The sequence below is a fragment of the Chlamydotis macqueenii genome, chromosome 3 (assembly GCF_036417535.1).
Source record: "Chlamydotis macqueenii isolate bChlMac1 chromosome 3, bChlMac1.mat, whole genome shotgun sequence".
Lineage (NCBI taxonomy): Eukaryota > Metazoa > Chordata > Aves > Otidiformes > Otididae > Chlamydotis > Chlamydotis macqueenii.
This window is the reverse complement of record NC_141558.1, coordinates 48,828,801-48,847,776: the sequence shown is the minus strand read 5'-3', so window position 1 is coordinate 48,847,776 and position 18,976 is coordinate 48,828,801. Positions and strand designations below refer to the sequence as shown.

Below are 18,976 nucleotides of genomic sequence, written 5' to 3'. Positions count from 1 at the left end.
CACACCAAGTTACTCATGTGCACTTATATTTACAAAAAATCCCATAAACTTTAACTCTAAAGTTACATTAAGCTATAATGCAGAAAATTACTTGTTCCTTTCTATAAAATATCTAATTACTCATTTTAGCATTTGAATATGACATTTCCTTGCCAACACAGGTCACAGGCCTGTCTTACAAGGTACTTGGCACTGGAAATGCTCCTCCTCCTCCTTAAAGACATTTTGCCTCATTAGTTCCTCCAGCCCATTCCTCCTTCATTTTTGCTAGTTCCTGATAACTTTTGGTACAACCCCAATCATTATCATTCGGAAAACACCGAACCAAACGTTATATAGAGGCATCAATCTTCAGATTGGAGGATTTAAATCCCTTTTCCTTTCCCAAATGTGCTCATTAATTTGTGAAAACCCTAGGAGGGAGCAGGTTTTTTTCCTTATACTTTTTTCCCCTGTGGAAAGCTCAACCAACTGTACAGTACCATCCTCTCTGCCTCCTCTTCCACCGTGTCCCTTGACAGCGACCTCCCCTCGCAGTGTAGCATGGCCCAGAGTCGTGTTTGAGGTGCTCAGAACAGCCGGTGTACTCTGTGCATCACCCGTACACACAGGCAGGCAGGAAAGGGAAGGCTTTTGCCGACACCCACGCTCAAAGGCTAGACCAGACAGCAGTAGTACCTCCCCTACCGGGGCACTGCCATGGGGATCACAAGAGAAAGTAAATCAAAGAGCACTTTTAAGAAAAACGGGGAAACTGAGACACCATAGCCTCCAGCAGGTACCGGGGGAAGGAGGCAGCATGTTCTCACCTGCACTGAGAGAATGTTTTGCATTCTTCTTTGATTAATCTTGATTTTAGCCTTCCTTCATCCCATGTAACAATAGCTGTCCAAACTTGTCTGAGTGAAAGGGCAGAGTCACCCTAAGTGCCCTCAGATTTACTCTGTCCCCAAGGGCTGCAGAATAACAGTTCAAGGCCAGGCTGGATGGGGCTGTGAGCAACCTGATCTGGTTGAAGATGTCCCTGCTTCTTGCAGGGGGGCTGGACTAGATGACCTTTAAAGGTCCCTTCCAACCCAAACCATTCTATGATTCTATGATTCTATGCTGTATACTATGGCCTTATATGCTGCACAGCTGTGGTGGGATTTCTATTTCTAGACTGTTCCTGGCTATTGCCTTTTTATTCCTTGCTATTTCTATGTAATTTTTTTTAACTGAAAAATATACTTTATTTACGTAGCTTCGCAGAAAACAAGCATCTTCTAACACCAAGCAGAACTAATCTTAGCATCAGTTTGTTGCAATGGGTTGTACTTGAGATTAATCCTGAAGATCACTCAGAATCTGCTGCTGGCACTAAACTTAGCTACCAGCCCGCTGGGCAAGAAGGATGGTTATCAGCCACAAGGAGACTATTACACCAGCTCTCTGGAGGCTACACTGACTTCTTATTTGCTTCGAGACACAGGTCAGATGGCTGATGTCAACTGATGAAGTCCCGTTTGATTTGGGCATTGCCTGAGCTTGGTCTGTCTACCTGGTGGTGCAGGTCAGCGGAGTGCTCTTGCAGACAGTCTCCAAATGTGAGTAACCAGCATCCTTCTCGTGGAAGCTTCCCATAACTGGATTTAGTATCCTCCACTGATGTGCCATAACCTGTGTCTGTGGACAGTCAGTGAACCACATAGGCCCATGTCTTTAACTCAGGCTTTTTCAGGTGTAATTTGGGGATATAGCAAGGAGAGAGTGTCTTTATCAGAGCTGTTTATATTTGGTCAGGTAGCAGTCTAATGTTTTCCAGGATTGTATAAGCAAATGTTTACCTAATATTTCATTTGACTAAACCAGAAAGTAGAATAGCTTGGAGATAAAATTTTAGTTAGACTGTTCAAAATTATTTGGTTTTCCATGGAAAAAAACACCTCCCACCTTATCGTAAAACAAACAGGAGAAAAAAAAGGTAATTTTGATAACTGTTAGAGGTTTTAGCCTGTTCATTCAAAGCATGAATGCAGACAGGACACTGTTCAAACTTTTCCAGCACACTCAGGGAAGACCTAATCTGCTGAAATCTTCAATGACTGCTTCCTAGACAAAGTTCAGGATCACTACTCCCTCCCCCTTCTTCTTGAGCTGGTATCTCTTTCTAATACCAAGAATCATACCTGCCTCCCTGGAAATCCTGTTCCCCTCAGCTTTCTGATTGCCTTCCCCCAGTGCCTCTCCTGCCTCTGCAATTGCTACATGAGTTCACCTTACAGAGAATCCTTCCTATTTCTTCCTTCAGGCTTCTGAGAGCATCCCCTGTGCTCTGCTCTGTCTCTTCTTCCTCTTACCTGTAGAGAATCTTATCTGCAAAAATTATTCAACTAATAATTCATCGTGACTGTTTCTTGGATCTGCTTATCCTCTCCAGACCATTGCTCTCCTGTCCAAATGAATACCACAGCCTGTCTCTCTGACACTTCTTTACTGGTGCAGACCTTTCAGTTCAAGATCAATATAGCAAGAATTAAAGTCTTAATAATTTTTCCCTGAGTGCTCACTCCATATTATTTGCTTAATATCAGTGGAACGCACTGTCATTTTTCCTGTCCTTCAGGTTCATGATCTAGATATCATTTTCGTCTGTGGGCACTCTCTTTTGAGCTATATTTAAATCTTGTAGATTTTTCTTCTGTACAATATTTAAAAGCTTTCCCCATCCATCCACAAAGTCTGGACTCATCCTGATTCTCAGCATCTCAGTCACCGCAGTGCATCACTACCTGGTTTTCTCTCTGGCCTGTAATGTACCCTGGTCCTATGAGTGTCCATTCAAAATGGCCTGCAAAGATCCCTTTCTCTGCCCAGCATTTTAATTTCGAAGCTTTCTCTTGAACTCCTTCTGTCTCTCCCTCCTATCCCCTTTCTTCATCTATTAACTCAATCAAATATAAGCTGCTTTTGTTCTTGTAGCAGGTCAGTCACAGCCTGTCTCTCCTCCATGTTGAAAATGCTGACTTTCAGCTTTAGCAATTAATGACCTGAGTCTTTTCAATGTGCCTGCTCAACTCAAAGAAGCACCTTTGTGCCGTTTCCCAAGTTGCCCCCTGAGCTTGTGAGGGGCTCTGAGAACACATCTCCAGAGTTTCTCTTGTCTGGCTTTGTACCACTCTGAAGTTTTCTGCTTTGATGTAGTGCCCACAAAACGGTGTCAAAGTGCAGTGCCAAGACCACTGCCTCGCACACTGGCTCTCCTGGTTCCTTTGTACTCCCTTTTGTACTTGTATTCACCAGTTGCTTCTTGCCAGGCTCTTTGGGGTGATCATGACTAGGGCACCTACGCCCTAAGATAAAACAAAACAATTACTACCAATGCTTATTGCAAATCCCACAAAGGTTGTGGTTCTGCTCCCCTCCGGTCCTCTCAAACTTTGCTCTCTAGAACAAAGGTGAGAAAAATACATATGCTCGTTTGCTCAGAAGTCATGGTAATCTAGCGCTCATTACTGATCATGGGATAAAGTCAGCTGAGGCACAAATTATGTGTTCATATCTCCTACGCGAGTAAAACAACAATATTCATTATGAATTATTGAACTAAAAACCTAAAGTTGAAAAATATACTTATGAAAAGCCTTCTCTGTGCATTACCCTTACCAGTACGTTTGAACACGGGATCACACACAGTAGCTGGACAGGCAAAGAACAGAAGGCAGTTGACTTGGCCAAGGTTCCCCTGTGTCCCCTTAACTAGTGTTGCTGTAATTTGTTTTTGTACTTCATAGTTTCATCTCCTCCTGCTTGTTTGATGTCATAAAAATCCAGCAACTGTGGCAGTTTGCACAATGCATGTTATAGCTTTATGTTCATGTACCACAAATTCAGCATTCTGGATTCATTCACGACTCAGATTGGAAGAGAAAATAGCTCGGGATGGCACAAGCCCTTGATTAAAGCTTTAGGGCCAAATCAACAACAGCTGAGGATCCAGCCCATATGGCCCGAGATCTTTAGCTGTGTAAAGGCTGCAGGAATGGGCCCAAATAGCTTTGGTAATTAGCAAATACCGTATAAAATAGATGAAAAGTCTTTGGCAGGCAATGCATATTGAGTAACATTGGAAAATTATTCACAGCATATTAGTATACTTCTTTAGAGATAAAACTCTATGGCATAAAAATAATTTGGGAGGGGCAACTGTAGTCTCTCATATGACTGTCAACAGGTAAACAATTTGTTAGTCCGATCGGCATTTTACAGTTACCTTTAGTCAATGCAACAAAGGGCAGAGGTGACCACCTAACACTTGGGAAAGGATCCTACAAGCTGTTCTGCCCCTGCAGTAGTGTCCTCGCACCCAGTGGGGACTCTTTAGCCAAGCTGCCGTCCTGGGTGTGGAGAGCTACCGTTCTTCGGTAGGTATTGCAGGTCACCCTGTACTCCTCAGGGCCTCGGTCACCCAAAAGCACCCAGAACAACACCCAGGGACGCCCAGGACTGAGCCTGCTGCTATCTACATTCACCAATTATTGCACCATGTACAGCAGTAAACAATAACATAGCAATTAATCACCCTGGTGTAGCCATAAGAGTTACTTTCACAGGTCACTGTAAGCAGCATGCAGTGCGGAATACATCATTTTTCACACAAACTATGAGGAATGGCATGTTATAAAATCACTTCTGATAAAAATCTAAGGAAAATGTAAAACATCGCAGTGCAGTCTCCGGGGTAGAGTTAAGATCATATTAAACCCTCAAGAGACAACGGTCAAGGATTTCAACCAGAATCAAGAGACAGTTTTAAGCTTGTTAACCTGGTATAAAGACATGATATTGATTTGATGGCTTTGTCTATTTTGCTGTTTCCTTCGTAGACCCTATTTTTAATGTAGTCATCTTCCATTAGTTTATTTAATGGCTTTATTCATCAAAACAAGATTTTTTTTTTTTTTTCAGAAAGCAGAGGTTGTTGAAGTGCTGAGAGTATAATCCAGCACACACAGTGTCACAAGCAGCACAGGTCTGCTGTCATTGTGCTTGCAGAAGTTTTTCAAGAATAGTAACAAACAAAGTCACTCTCCCACTCTGTTCTAAAAGCTCCCTGTGACCGGTTTTTAAAGATTTTGAAATCAGCTCTCTTACAAAAACATTATAATCTAGCAATCTCAGGACACGTGTCAATGACAGTTACCATTTTTAAATGTTCATTAGCATTTACCTGCTGGTGGCTTTATGAAAGGTGGTGGAATTAATGGGACAATAATAGGTACATTCCCGTGATCCTTGGACCCTGCTGGTGAGTCTGAAAGCCCATTTCCTGTGGCAAGCCCTGGGTAGCCTGGGTTTATATTGTATGGTGAAATAACACTGTCCTCAGGTAATTTTGGTTTTGGCAAAGAATTTTCTGTAAAACACAAAGAACACATTGTACAGTATGGCAAATATATTTCTTAAATGCCCCGACATACTTTCACCAGTCTGTTCATTAAGTTACTTACCTTAATACAAGAAGGGTGCACAAAACCTCCCAGATATTTTCCCTTCTAAAAAACAGATACTTTCCAGCATTCTTCAGAAATACTCCATTTTTTTTTAAACCAAACTCACACTAAACACAACTATACTTTTTTTTTTTTTAAAAAGGTGGGATTATTTTGTCATACATACACGTAGTATGCCTGATTTAATCAATGACACCCAATTCCTGTCTTTCACTTCTACTGTTTGCATGGTGATCACACTCAGTGTGTACTGTGACTTCACCAATACAAGAAGCATAGACCAAAAAATAAAATAATTCTCTCTCAATAATATGATGGGTAGTAGTAATGGAAAGGATTTAAAGAAAGGAACAAAACACTGAAATCACAGCAAAGTTTGCATGAAATGATGATGGTTATTATTCAAATTCTTTAATCCCAAATCACCTCAGAATTCTTATTTGTAGCAATTTCTCTAATGTACCTCAGTTAGCTATGGGACAGGACTAAATCCTTATTATTCTCTCTCCTCCCATCTCTCAGAAAGAGAAACACACTTTTTTCCCCTCCCACAGACTGCAAACACCAAAAATTTCTACCTGGCACAGGTATTTAACATCTTTGTTTGGTACATAGAACATGTGATTTGTAACATGTGTCTATGAAAAAAGCATGTCACAAATTTCAGCAGGCATAGACTGGAACCACAAATCATTCAATCAAAGATCTTTTTATTACAACATAAATAAATGAATTGCATTACCTACACAGGAACAAGTTCCTTCAAAGGTGGCTTAATAACACTGCATTTTCAATGAAAAATAAATGCTGATCACCAGTGTCACTACAGAACTAACAAGCTGCAAATATGAATTTTGGACATGATTAGATTGTTTCACTTTACCTCTAACTTTTCCACCTTTTTTCTTGCCATCTCTCTGTCAGAGCCGGTCTCTCTGGTATCGGTACTCACTGAACAGCACTGAATATTGCTGCTGGCCATGAGAAAAAAAAAGCCAAACACTGCTGGCCACAAACACAGCAAAAAGTGGCAGTCCAAAAGTGTAAAAGCTGCTGCGATTTCTTCTGTTTGTGTCACCTTTGAGGAACTCTTGTTGAATAAGTTAAGATGCAGCCATTTCTTACTCTTCTCATTACTCTGACCACAAGTCCCTACCTGCTTGCTGTGGCTGAGGAGTCAGAAGGCAGCAGCTGAACAGCTGAACAAAAAGACTGGGTCCCATCCTTCACATTTTGAATTATCTCATACTACAGTACCTGAAGATCCAGTACTGTCCCAAAGAAATTCCTGAAGAACTTTACAGCACTTGCAGAAGACAGCATGGTACAAATATCCCTGAGAAGCCTTTTGTGAATGTTCCCATCAATTCCCACATGCGTTGTAAATATTCCAGCTCAGAATCTTTCAGCATTTTAAAAAGCCATAGGCCTAAAAGCCTTAGTTTTGAAAGCAAAAGGGTTCCTTATAGCTACACAGTTAAGAAGTGCTCTTTTTTCCGGGTGTGAGCAGTTTATCAGTACCACAGGTACCTGACTTTCTACCAACTCACTAAAGGTATTATTTGTGAAGATAGATTACTCAATGCCTACTAACAGCAATTCTGTCAAGTTATTTTTGTTGTACCCTATTGGCTTCCTTGTACTAGAAGGCACTCTCCGATATTTTTATTTAAACCAACCAGGAAGCAAGCAGCAGAACATGCTCCTCAGTCCACGCCAATTCAGACAGGTTGAGATATTAATCCTGCTTTGCGTGAACACAGAAACATTAAGTCTCATTACCTTTGAGAACAGAAATGTGCTGGCGGCTTTCCCCGTCTGCTGAGTAGTTCCTGAATTCAATATCTTCTCCATCTTTCAATTCAACCTTATCATAACCATACCAGCCAAGGAGTTCATTCATAGTGTTTTCTGCAAAGTTCTGAAAGAGAAAAATTACCTACTTATTTATGTAATCAATAACCATTTGGAAGGAAGGGAGGACTGCATAAATCGAACCGTATCTGTGCTACACGAGGAAGTGTCAGGTTTGGTCCACCTCCTGAAAGACTAATGCTCGTTTCATAAGTCAAGTGCATAAAGTGTAATGCATTTAAATCTCCGACTGGCACATGTAATTATGACAGGGACTCACATGTCTGTAATTTAAAGAAAATGAAAAGGAGAGTTATTTATGACTTCTGCTCTGGCATTCAATGTCAGAAATATTTTAACATACGTTCATCACACAAACTTGTCTGTGTTGCCATAAAATATTTAAGACTGCAGCAAGAGAATAACAGAAAACTAGGATGTTTTTCAACCAGCAGTTAATCAATCTTACTGTGCTACAGTCCTTTCAGCTGGAGCAGGTCACTGACACAATTACAGTTCCTTGAGGTGCCTATGATCCAAATCAAATAAAATCACAGCAAAGACCTTTCTCCTCGGAGTTATAAGCCCTTACATAGTCAAATCACTTAAAAATTCTTCTACCATGAAAGTATTTCACCATAATATTTCAGACAAATATCTCTTATATTTGTTTAAGAAAATCTTTCTCAGTTTTGCCATATTTCTTTTCAAACCAATTTCCGAGCAGCCATGTGGTTATATTTTATGTTTGCATGGAAATGCAAAATATGGAACATGACTGTCATAACCCTCAAATTCTATTAAAAACACAACCTCTAGGTCATGTGGCAAAAATATTTCTGCAGAAAACGCTCATTACTAGGCCAGGAGATTTAGTGGAGCAGTTAAGAAATCTGCAGCCAGGCAACAAAGCTTTCTGAAACCAAATAGTGCCATGGAGCTCTAGGGCTTACAGATTTAGGAAACTACCAAAGGAAACCAGCTAATGGATTACTGCAATGGCAAAGATCAGTTTAAAGCAGTACGACAAATAAAATGAAATGGAAAAGCCACACATAAAGCCTTTTTGATTTGGTCTTCGCAGTTCTTTATTATCACTCTTTTAAAACAAATTCCAAACTTCATTTTCCTGTAAGATCTTGACATCTAAAATAATGCCCCTGATAAGCACCGTCTTCTGGGACCCTGGCTACCAGCAAAGGAATAAGGAGAATACGACACCAATTCAAAACAAATGGCACGTGTCAAATTTGCAGGTTGCTAGATTTTTGTCTAGTAACGGCTCAAGCTTAACTTTTGAGTGGAAGCAAGCCTAGTGATAGAACGCCGCAATTCTCCAGTCACCTAAACAAACAATTGCTTCCGAATTCAAGGCTACAGCGGGGACCCTGCCCCAGAACGTCAGAGCCCTGCACTGCTGCTGGCTCATTCATCACTCCAGATCGCATAGGTGTTCCTGTCACTCACGGAGCGCTGTAAAGCAGCCGTAAGCAATAAAAACAAGCCATTTGTACTCTTCCAGGAGTATCATCTGTGTGATTGTGCTACAAACACACATTTCAGGAAAAGAAAAACCAAAACAAAAACCCACTTCTCTCACAGCACTTAAAGTTTCAACACACTAACCCTGTCCCTAACCCATGGGAACTCAACAACGAAATGACCTGGAGATGGGGAGCGAAACCTTGCCACTGCAGCTCACCCAGAATGACCTGACAGGGCCCGTGGAGGCCCGAAGGCAAGCTCTGCCAGCTTCCCTCACTTTGCTAAATTTCAACCACGGCGATGCAGCCCTAGAGAGCAAGGTAGAGACCAATTGGCAAAGTCTTCCTGACTTAAACCCCATGCAACCCAATTAATTGGGTAGCTCTAAATTTGCCTTCTGTGGATGCTTTGTGTTTTATTTGTACTCTTGATCAACTCAGGCAATGAGTAATTTCTAATTACTCATCAAGGAATATGTAAGCAAGGCTGTATATATGTTTATTTTCTCCCGAAAATTCACACATGTATATGTCTCTTCAGAATCTAGTCAAAGTGATGGTTTGGTCTGTAATGGCATGCAGTTTAAATACCTTTCAAGCCTCATTTTACCCTCCATGATGAGCGATTCACAAAAATGAACGTGACATTGTAATGACAAAAAAAAATACATTTGATTTTGAAGTTACTCATCATAGAGACTTGACTCAAAAAAAAAAAAATCACTAGGGTCTTTGCTATTAATTTCAATGGGAGTAGAATGAGGTCACGTATTAGCGGTAACAAAAGTAAGCATCTTTTTAACACTGTGATTTCTTAACAAGGATGCTTGGATAAGAAAACCAATTAAGCCATTCTCCTTCACAATTTGTTTTACCTATTACAAAGATGGTGATCACTCTTAATACTATTCTCCCAGTGGCTAACAGCCAGGGCTTCATTACACAGCACATTGTACACAGCAAACCAAGATGACGATCCCATCCTCAACAAGCCGACAGTCAAAGCTGAGAAATGTTTCCTTCCACACTGACCCTCTCGTGTAGACGGGCATAAATAAAATCCCATGTCAGCAATCACACTGCTCAGCTGGGACCCTCAAGCCCAGAGTGAACCCCACCGAACCCAAAGGGAGACCTGCAGTGGTCTGTGGATTTCAATGAGAAATTACAGCACCGAAGCCAACTTCACCCTGCCAGGGAGGCGATGCTCAGTCCCCTTTGAGAAAACCAAGAGACTGAGCCCTGGTGCTGCTCACAGCACAGGCCAATGTCAGAGCTGAGAAGACAAGCACAGAAATTCTGTCCCACATCCTTCTGTGCTCACATCGCCACGCCACCCTCGGCCTCTTGTGCACGCACCAAGCAGCCAGGCTCCCGAGGCTGCGGTGGAAACACCGATAACCCCTTCAGCCGCCAGCGCACCCAGTCGGTGAACATCTCCCCAGAGCCAAACCTCCCGCACTCCTCTGGCTGACAGCGCAGGTGTGCGGCCACGCACCATGGCGGCTGCCTGACTGCCAGGGCACTCGCTACCCTACGGCTGCAGCACTGCCAAAGACACTGGCCCAAAACGCTCCAGCGGCCCCAGTCACACACCACCACCAAAGCCTGCCCTTCCTCCCTCCCTCCCTAATAGACAGCAATTCTTTTTTTTGCCCCCTGCTAAGTCCCAAGCCACTTATCACCGCTGCGGGGCAATGTGTAATTTGCATGTTTTAACCGTGTGATTTCTCTATTCTTCTACTACAGAGAAATACCCTCCCTCCTGGAAGAGCCAGGATAACTAACTAACTATTATGCTCGTTGGTATTTTGACTTGAATTTGCTTCCTATTCATGGGAAAGATGAAGAAGAGTGTGTTGACTGGCTAGAGTGTGCTTTCTCTCCTTTGTGAGACTGACTTATATGCTAGGCAGTAAAAATATGATCACATTTATTCCTGCTTTTTAGGATTCATTTCATTGTAACAGAACACCTACAGCTTGATTTTTCACACTGCATTGCATCATTTTCCCAAATCTTCACTAATTAATATATTCTGAAGCTAAGCCACGTTTGTCTTTCCATCTTAGACCTCTTGCCGCTCCTTCTCCATGAACCTTATTCACCGGGGGCAAGGCCTGGCTTCACCGAACGAGGCCTGGCAAACACAGAGGCAGGAAACACAGGGGAGAATGAGTCTGTCAGACTCATTTTCTTCTAGGTTTTACTGCTGAATGTTTATTTCAGATCTGGGAGGAAGTACAGTGGCTCCATTCCATTTCCTTGCCTGCATAACCCACTCCGTGCAGAGCCCCACAAATTCACTTTTCACTTTCACTGCACTAAGGAAATAAAAATGGTTCTGTAGCCACAATACAAACTTGGATTTTTTTTTTTTACCAGCCCTCACTTTCTTTGCTTATTTATGTTGTCACTATATTAAATTTTATGGCTAGATCTTTATGCTCTCAGAAAGCACAATTTCTTGATGCCCTAATTTCCTTCGTCCTCCCACGTACAGGTTTGGTTCTGCAATACCCACTTTGTTTGGTGAAGCGCTGTTTCTACGACGCGCAGGCAGGTGAGGCTCCCTGCGCAGACAACGTAACTCCCTTTTGCAGCCATCCCACAAAACTCCTTCCACACAGGCTCAGCAAAAAAAAACTCCTCCGCCTCGGTCTCCTGAAACAGTACCATTGATAAAGTCTGTCTGCTTTTCCACTTTCCCAAAGATATTTTTTGCTTTTCAGGAGCAAAGGGAGGAGTTTCCCTGGAATCTTCTGAGCGCTCCGACCGACCTGGCTCGCTTCAAACGCAGCGCTGCTATGCTTGCCTGCTTTGCCGCTTTCCTCCTTCTGACAGTAGTACTTTTAAACGCCAAACGGGGAATATTAAAACACAAAACTGAAAGGTCTTCTGATGAGTTTACTATTAAACTGTAACAGATGGGGCTGTCTTAAGCTCCAGGCAGCAGGAACAAAGCCCAATTTTAGATACAGATTGGTTATAGAGAATATTTATAGAGGGTAAACTCCTTGGGCACATGGAGCAGCCTTGTGAAATTACAGTGCGAATTAACTGCTCGCCTTCCAACTGACAGAGACACGTGGATACATTGTCCTGTTTGTTCAGAGAACCTCCAGTGCAATCCAGGACTGGATGTAACTTCATTTCACAACGTTGCAGAGCGTGGAGCTGCTCCTCCTGAGCAGCACGTCTGCCTGGCCGCGGGACAGTAAATGGAAGCAAGCTGAGGAGGGATGGATGGGGAAGCCATCACCGCGCCCTGACGAGTGCTTTCAGCAATTAAATGGTACATTTATTTCAGTCTTAAAATACTATCCTGATTACAATAGCTTTGGATCTATCAGACGTTCTGCTATTCACCACGGAGTGAGAAACAGCACTGAACTGAATTTTGGAATAACTATTTGTTCTTCTTTCAAAGTGTGAGGTGAACAACGCTACCTCTGGAAGAAAAAACAGTAAGTATCATCTGAAGGAGGAAAGGGGACAAAAGAAAAAAAAAAAACACTAGAAAAAAGAAAGAGAGGCTGTGAAGGTCACAGCGAAACAAAACAGTTCCTCCTGAATATATTTTTCATTGAAATATAATATCAGAAAACTGTGCAGAGCTACATTTTTTTTGCACATAACATTGTATCAAATTAAAATTTGTTATAATCATGATGTACATTAGGCTAGCGATAACAAAAATGTAACTTAATATCTGGCATAAGGAAAGAGCAAGCAACCTGAATATCCATCCAGTCATGTTAAAACCGAGCTGTGACACCACTGTTGGAAGACACGGCACGAACCAAGCAGTCAGGTGTTGTGATCCCTCTGGAGTAAATATCTGACCGTATCAAACAGCAATTCTCAAAGGAAGTCTCTGTGATGAGGTAATTTCATTGCTCATTCATAGTGCCCTGCATTTGCTATACTTAAAATAGACACTGGTACCAACGGCCTTTTTATTATCCGAAGAGAAAAAAAAAAAAAAAAATCACATATACACCAGTCCTTTTTCTTTCTGCTAGCAAAGGGAAGCAATCTGATCCAACGTGGGCTGAAACCTGAGTAGGTCACTGTACACCATGATAAAATTCCCTAATCCCTGAGCCAAATTTCCCTGAGGGGGCCCTCCTACTTCTCCTTCACTTTCCAAGCCGACTTTTCCATTCCCTCTCTCCTCTTTTCCTCCCCTTCATCTCTTTCATTTCCCCTACCTTAAAGCCTTGATATCTGATCTGCTGCTGGTACTCGGGTTACAGTTTTTACAGCTTAGGCTGTCCATTGCTGTATACATTCCTTTCTTTCTGCTCTGCCGTGATTACTTACCAGAGCTTATTTTACACTGGTCCAGATGAAAGCAGTTCAGATGAAGGGAAACAGTCAGCCTGTTGGAACATTACAGATAGGAACCCACACAAGGGCACATTGTGCTCCCTCTGTCACTTCGCGGCAAACGTTTTGCACAGTGTAACCGATTTGTTACATTAGCGTGTTCCTCGGGTTTATGAGGAACAACCAGACTCCTTAATTCATCAGTAAAGAAAAAGAGTAAACGATCATTGCAGGATTTTAACTCTCTCCACAAGTCAAAAATTCAAGCTACTCTCTTTATCTTTTTTTTTCCTTCCCCTTCTCTTTCCCCTTCTTGGATGACAGCAGACAACCATCCTACTAAAAATGCAGACTCCCAGCCTAGCACATACAGATAGCATAGTTTACACTGAAAGGTGGCCTCTGTTTTGTGAAAGGTTCTGCTATCAGCTATCTCACGCGCGACCAGAAATCACATCGGTTCAAAACATCATTTCCACCCCCCTTCAGTTTTTAAGTCAGTTGAAATCTTGAGGTTTCTACCCATATTAAAAAAGAGAAACTCTCTATGTGAAGGCTAGCGACAGTGCTTAATACCAAAGCGTTAGTTTAAAATTGTGTAATTTTTCTCTTTCACACAATGTTGTTTTTGTTTCTTCCTCACCCTTTCAGACAAACATCTGTAATACTGTAGAAGAACAACTATCTCCCAAACCGCTGAGCGTGCCTGCAGCCAAAGTAAACAAAACAAACCCAGAGGATCCAGCACAGTCAGCCTTTATATGCAGCCAGGATAACATTTCACATGTTTTGATTAAAATTAGCTAATTTGTAATTCTAGAACCTATGAAACTTAAAAGCTGCAATCCATACAGATCGCATTAGGCGATGCTCTAAGGGGCCAGTGCCCTTTCTCCAGACCTCCGCAGTCCTCAAAACTACGTGGGATTACAACGAGCAATGACTCTCACTCTCCGGTGCCTGCACAGAGCCCCCCTCCGAAAATAGGATGTGTCATATAGCTCGCAAAGAATAATACCGCTCCTCGCGACTTGAAACTAGCATGGTATGTTTCCAAAGAGAGGCACCAACACGCTATTTCCTTCGCTCCCCTCATATTACTCCTGTCCACGTTCCCAGCTGATGTGCACGCAGAAGGGTGCACCCGCTCATTATGCAGCCAGCAGGAGCAAGAACGCCTGCCTTAGGCAGGGAAAGGCACCTAACCGAAATTAGTGGTGTGCAAGAGAGGGGACAGGGGAGGGGAGAGGGGATTGTACGTTCCCGTTTACTTTTACATGGGGAGATCAATACTCCGGAAAGCAAAGATATTTTCACCAGGCATCATGCATATTCATATAGTATACATACTACACGGATGTGTGACATTTTCCAGGCAGACCTCCACTTACAATCAGCCTTTTAATAAATGACATATCCAAATTAAATGTCAGCAGCTTTATCTCACAACCAGACTGTGCCGTTTCAGTCACTTTATCCATGCATTAAACAACAACAACAACTTCAGATGAAGTCTCCCGAGACGCTGTTCGCAACTTTGGGGAATTAGAGATGTAAAACAAACAGACGTGGAAAACAGAAGCAAAAAAACAGGACTGGTCAAGCCTGGAACAGCAACTTAATGATAAATGAAGTGCTGAAATAAGGGTTTTGTGTGATCGCTGCCACCCTAACATCTGGAGCTGCTGCCTCAAGTGCTACCTCCAGAGCACAGCTGGATTGGCACCGCTTCCCAGCGGGCAGGACAGCCCTCCCCACGGTAAATACGCTTTCAGGGAAAGCAGCCCTTGGCCAGCCACCTTCCACCAACACCTCTGCCGCCGCGATCGAGGGCGAAGCAGAGCAGGTAGAGGAAGAGGAGGAGGCCAAAGGCAGAAGGAGAGAAAAGGGGTCTCTGTGCTTAAGCGCGAGAAGGATGCACGGCTCAGATCGTAACATTTCACTTGGACAATCTGATTACCCAGTTGCAGCTGGCTACTGAAAAAGGAGAGAAATACAGCGTTCAAAAGAGGTCCCTTTCTTCCCTAACTTTAAGACTTCCCAGCTACCTGAGGGGACAGCTATAGGAAAATAAAATTTTAAAAGGCTCATCACTGGAACCCAAGGAGCTTAAAAGCCCAACGAGCGAGAGTTGGTTTTTTTAAAAAAAATAAATAAATCAAATCTGGTCAATGAACAGGATTTGCAGCCTGTGAATTCGTCTCTGTTTTCAGCCCAGGAGGCGGAGTTGAGACACATTCAGTGCATCCTACAAAAAAAAAAAATGACAAGAGATCCTTTCTTATTTCATCTCCATGCACGGAGGCGGGGGGGCGGAAGGAGGGGGGGGGACACCCCCGCTCCCTTCCCCATCACGGGCACCCACCTTCATCTCCTCGTTGATCTCCCGCTTCACCGGGTGAGCCGGCTTCCTGCTCCTTTTATTTTCGGGAGGTCTCCCTTCTTTCTCCATTTCTGCCATTTTTTGCGCCTACTTGGTGGTGGAGATGAAATGGCTGCTGGTGCTCTGGGGGGGCCGGGAGGGGCGCGGGGGGGGGGTTGGGAGGGGAGGGGGGACGGGGACGGCGGCGGTGGCTCCTCAGTGGTGGCGGGCGGCGCCGCGTTGGGCCCGGGGGGAGCGCGGCGGCGGCGGCGGTGGCGGCGGGCGGGCGGGGGGCGCGGGCGGGCAGGGGCGCGGGTGCCCCGGCGAGTCAGCCATCTTCTGCCTCGCCGCCGGCCTGCATGGGAGCGGCGGGGCGGGAGGGCGAGAGGCAGCGCGGAGCGAGCCGGCCCCGCGCCTGCTGTGGCGCGGCTGGCGGGCTGCCGCGGAGGGGGCGGTGGAGGGAAGGGGGAGGCCGGCCTCGGCCCGCCGGCGGGCGGGGCTTGCCGACACCGAATCGGCCGCCGCTGCCCGCCATGGGAGCCCGGGAGGCGGGGGGGGGGGGGGGGGGCCGTGCGGAGCACCGGGCGGAGCGGAGGCGGCGCGCAGCTGCGCCCGCCCCCCAGTTGGGTTGGGGGGGGGGGCTGCCCCCATGCACACGCTGGGGTCGGTCCGGCCTGTCCCCAGGGCCGGGGTGTCGTTCCCCTCCTCCCCCAGCCTGGCCGGCCCGGCCCCGCCGCAGTGGGACGGGGCTCTCCGCGGCGCCGGGGTTTGGTTACTCCCGTTTTTCCCTTTATCCGCCCCTGGGAGGTGAGGATGAACGGTTCGGTGGGACGAGGTGGTGCTGGATTCAGTACGGGCTCGGGGCGGGGGATACATTGGTTATTCCTGGGTCGCGCTTTCCCGCTCCCCGGCAGTCCCTAATTACCCGGTACAAGGCAGCACGGTACAGGGGTGTCCATTGTGCCATCAGTCAAAATTGTAATTGTACGAGGTTTCTCATTATGACCGTGGTATACCTTAAAATTACACATTTTCTTTTCTCTTTTTTTTTTTTTTTTAAAAAAAAAAACCCCGCAGTCGAAAGATAAACCACGTTCCGTGTGGGTATGAGTATGCTCCCCATGAAAATCTCTGTTGAGCCTGTCAAAGAGAAGTTCGTTTTGCGTGCAACAATGTCTAATTGACATTCTCTCTTTCTGAAGCTTAGATCACTGACAATTTTCAGTATGAAAAGTTGAGCACAACTCTTTTGCTCCTTTCGTGACTAAAATGAGCTTTGCTTGCCTGCTTCAGATGGCAGAGCGATTAGAGACACGGAGCACGTTTTCCCCAGTGGCACTGAAAACAGGAAGAAACTGGGATTTTGCATAGCCTTAGCTGTTAGACCAGCCAGCATCAAAAGCTGAGGTTAGCAACCAGACCTCCTGTCTGTAAAATCCTGCAGCCCATCCGCAGCCCTAAGGCCACGGCCGTTGTGAAGCAAAGGTGCTGCCGCTCCCCTCGCTGCCTGAAAGAATTGGGCAGATGCTGGGGAAAAAAAAAAAAACCAAAACCCAAACAGATCTGATCGTTTGTTTTCACAGAGCAGCAGGACCTTGTGGAGACCCTCGAGAAGGCTCAGCCGGCAGTGAGGATCTGCAGGAGTCGGATGCAGAAGGGGTCGTGCCATGGGCTCCGTCTGTTCTGCCCACCCCAGGAACACAAGGTCTGGCCTCAGACTCACAGCAGCAAGCATGAGAAGAAACCGAGATTTTTTTTTTCTTGCCTGTAATATTTTTAATATACAGTGAGTTCTCAAACTTGGGGAAACTAACTAGTGACTCCACAGGTAGCTCCAAAGGATGGTGCTTCATAGGGAGGTTTCCCTCCTGTGCCCCACTACTGCCACCAGCAACTTCATCACTATGTTTTTTTCACCGTATTCTATTACAAATGAATCAGTACAGTTGAGCTTTCAGCAAGTATGGGAGATATTTCCAGAATCTCAATATATTCTCTTGCACAGTAGGGATAAGACAGGCAGGGCAAGGGGAAGTTGCTTATAAACACAGTCTCACGTTGCCTCAGAGCTCTTTGAAACCTTTAGCTGCGAAAAGCAAGCCAACCTCAGACAACTGTTCCACTCTGAATTGCCACCACCTTGGCAATACGCAAAGTCATTCTAATGAAAAAGGCTAAATTAATTTTTGTATTAGGGACATATCACTAGTTTCTCCGTAGAGCTGATAGCAGAGTTTTAACAAAAACCTTAGAACTTCTGCTAAACAGAGCGTTGCCTCAATTGGTTCCTGTTCAGTGAAACATCTGAAGACCACTTCTCAACACCTACTATATATACTGTAATAAAGCACTGTTTTGCTGCATAAATTTAACAGAGTTGATAATCAAATGACAAAAAGATTAATCCCAAACTCACAAAATAAACAGAACTTCCTTGAATATTGGAAGGGACTTTGGAGAGCGTGTCTGCTAGCCCAGATGATGCAAATTGTCTTCAGCAGGTTACAGTGAGTAAATAAAAACTAATGTCTTCAGGATCAAATCTGTCATTCCAGTTTTCCTGACTAATGGCTGAATGTTTGGTTGTAAATTGAAGCACCTCCCACCCCTCTTGCTACTGATTCTGAATGCAGATCCTCACTTCTTGATCAGTAAAAATAGTGGCTTTCAGTTAGGTTTTCTTTCCAGTTGTACATTCTGAATACTTTTGAATGGAGATGTAAACTCATGCCTCCTGACAGTAGGCTTACTTTTCTCACCTATTTCTGGTAAGCTCCTTAAAACCAGCCTCCAGTCCCCCAGTATCTCATCAACCACAAGCTGAAAGCCATGGTCCTGTTTTCTCTCTAATATAGGCTTGGGATTGATACAGTTTGGGATGGGAAGTTCTACCTCTTTGTTTCCTAATAATAATATCTCTTCATCTGGCAGCAGATTTTTTTTCTGCAACTGTCACGATTCCTATTTTTCTAGAGCTGTTATTACCTTTACATATTGCATATTATTATACTGCAAATTCTTGGGAAGTTGTTCTTCTAGTGATAGCATATGGAGGACCATCAACTGTCAACACAGCAGTTCATGCATTTAGAGTACTCAGACATTATCTGACACACATTGTAGCTACTGAAATAAGTTTTGGAAGCCATCTAATTATTCCACTTGTTGCTGGGGAGTGAATGACTAACAAAAAGGAATGCTTTCAGGTTTTGATGGTAGTTCGTGAACTTGTATGGGGAGGAAGAGGATCAGAATCTATGGAAGCCATAAATTTGTCAGTCATACAATGGCATTGATCTGAATGTCTCCAAAAAGTTATGAGAAAATAAATCTGGTATTTACATTACAGAGACCCTAACATCAAATACATTTACTGAACTGTGACAGCACATATTTCTTGTGTGAAAGCCTGTATTTTTGGTAAGGAAACCTAGTTCAGCATATGGATTCTG

At 44.0% G+C, this 18,976-nt stretch overlaps 1 protein-coding gene and 1 long non-coding RNA gene across 5 annotated transcripts in view; one reads left to right on the top strand and one right to left on the bottom strand.

Annotated features, from left to right (window-relative positions):
* SOBP (sine oculis binding protein homolog) overlaps positions 1-15,684 on the bottom strand; it is a 114,986-nt gene extending 99,302 nt beyond the window's left edge. For all 3 annotated transcript variants that reach the window (XM_086743937.1, XM_086743938.1, XM_086743940.1), the window contains exons 1-3: positions 15,528-15,684; positions 7,275-7,413; positions 5,210-5,395 (exon numbers count right to left, since the gene is read on the bottom strand). In XM_086743937.1, coding sequence (XP_086600063.1) covers positions 5,210-5,395; positions 7,275-7,413; positions 15,528-15,623 — 421 coding nt within the window. In that variant the 5' untranslated portion in view covers positions 15,624-15,684. The remainder of the gene's footprint in view (positions 1-5,209; positions 5,396-7,274; positions 7,414-15,527) is intronic.
* LOC147601235 (uncharacterized) lies at positions 15,450-18,066 on the top strand. Of its 2 annotated transcripts, none has more exons than XR_015258065.1 (2): positions 15,450-15,560; positions 17,108-18,066. It is a non-coding gene; the product is annotated as an uncharacterized LOC147601235 (long non-coding RNA). The 2 variants fall into 2 exon arrangements; XR_015258064.1 differs by lacking the exon at positions 15,450-15,560 and adding an exon at positions 16,173-16,331.
* The last annotated feature ends 910 nt before the right edge of the window (positions 18,067-18,976 follow it).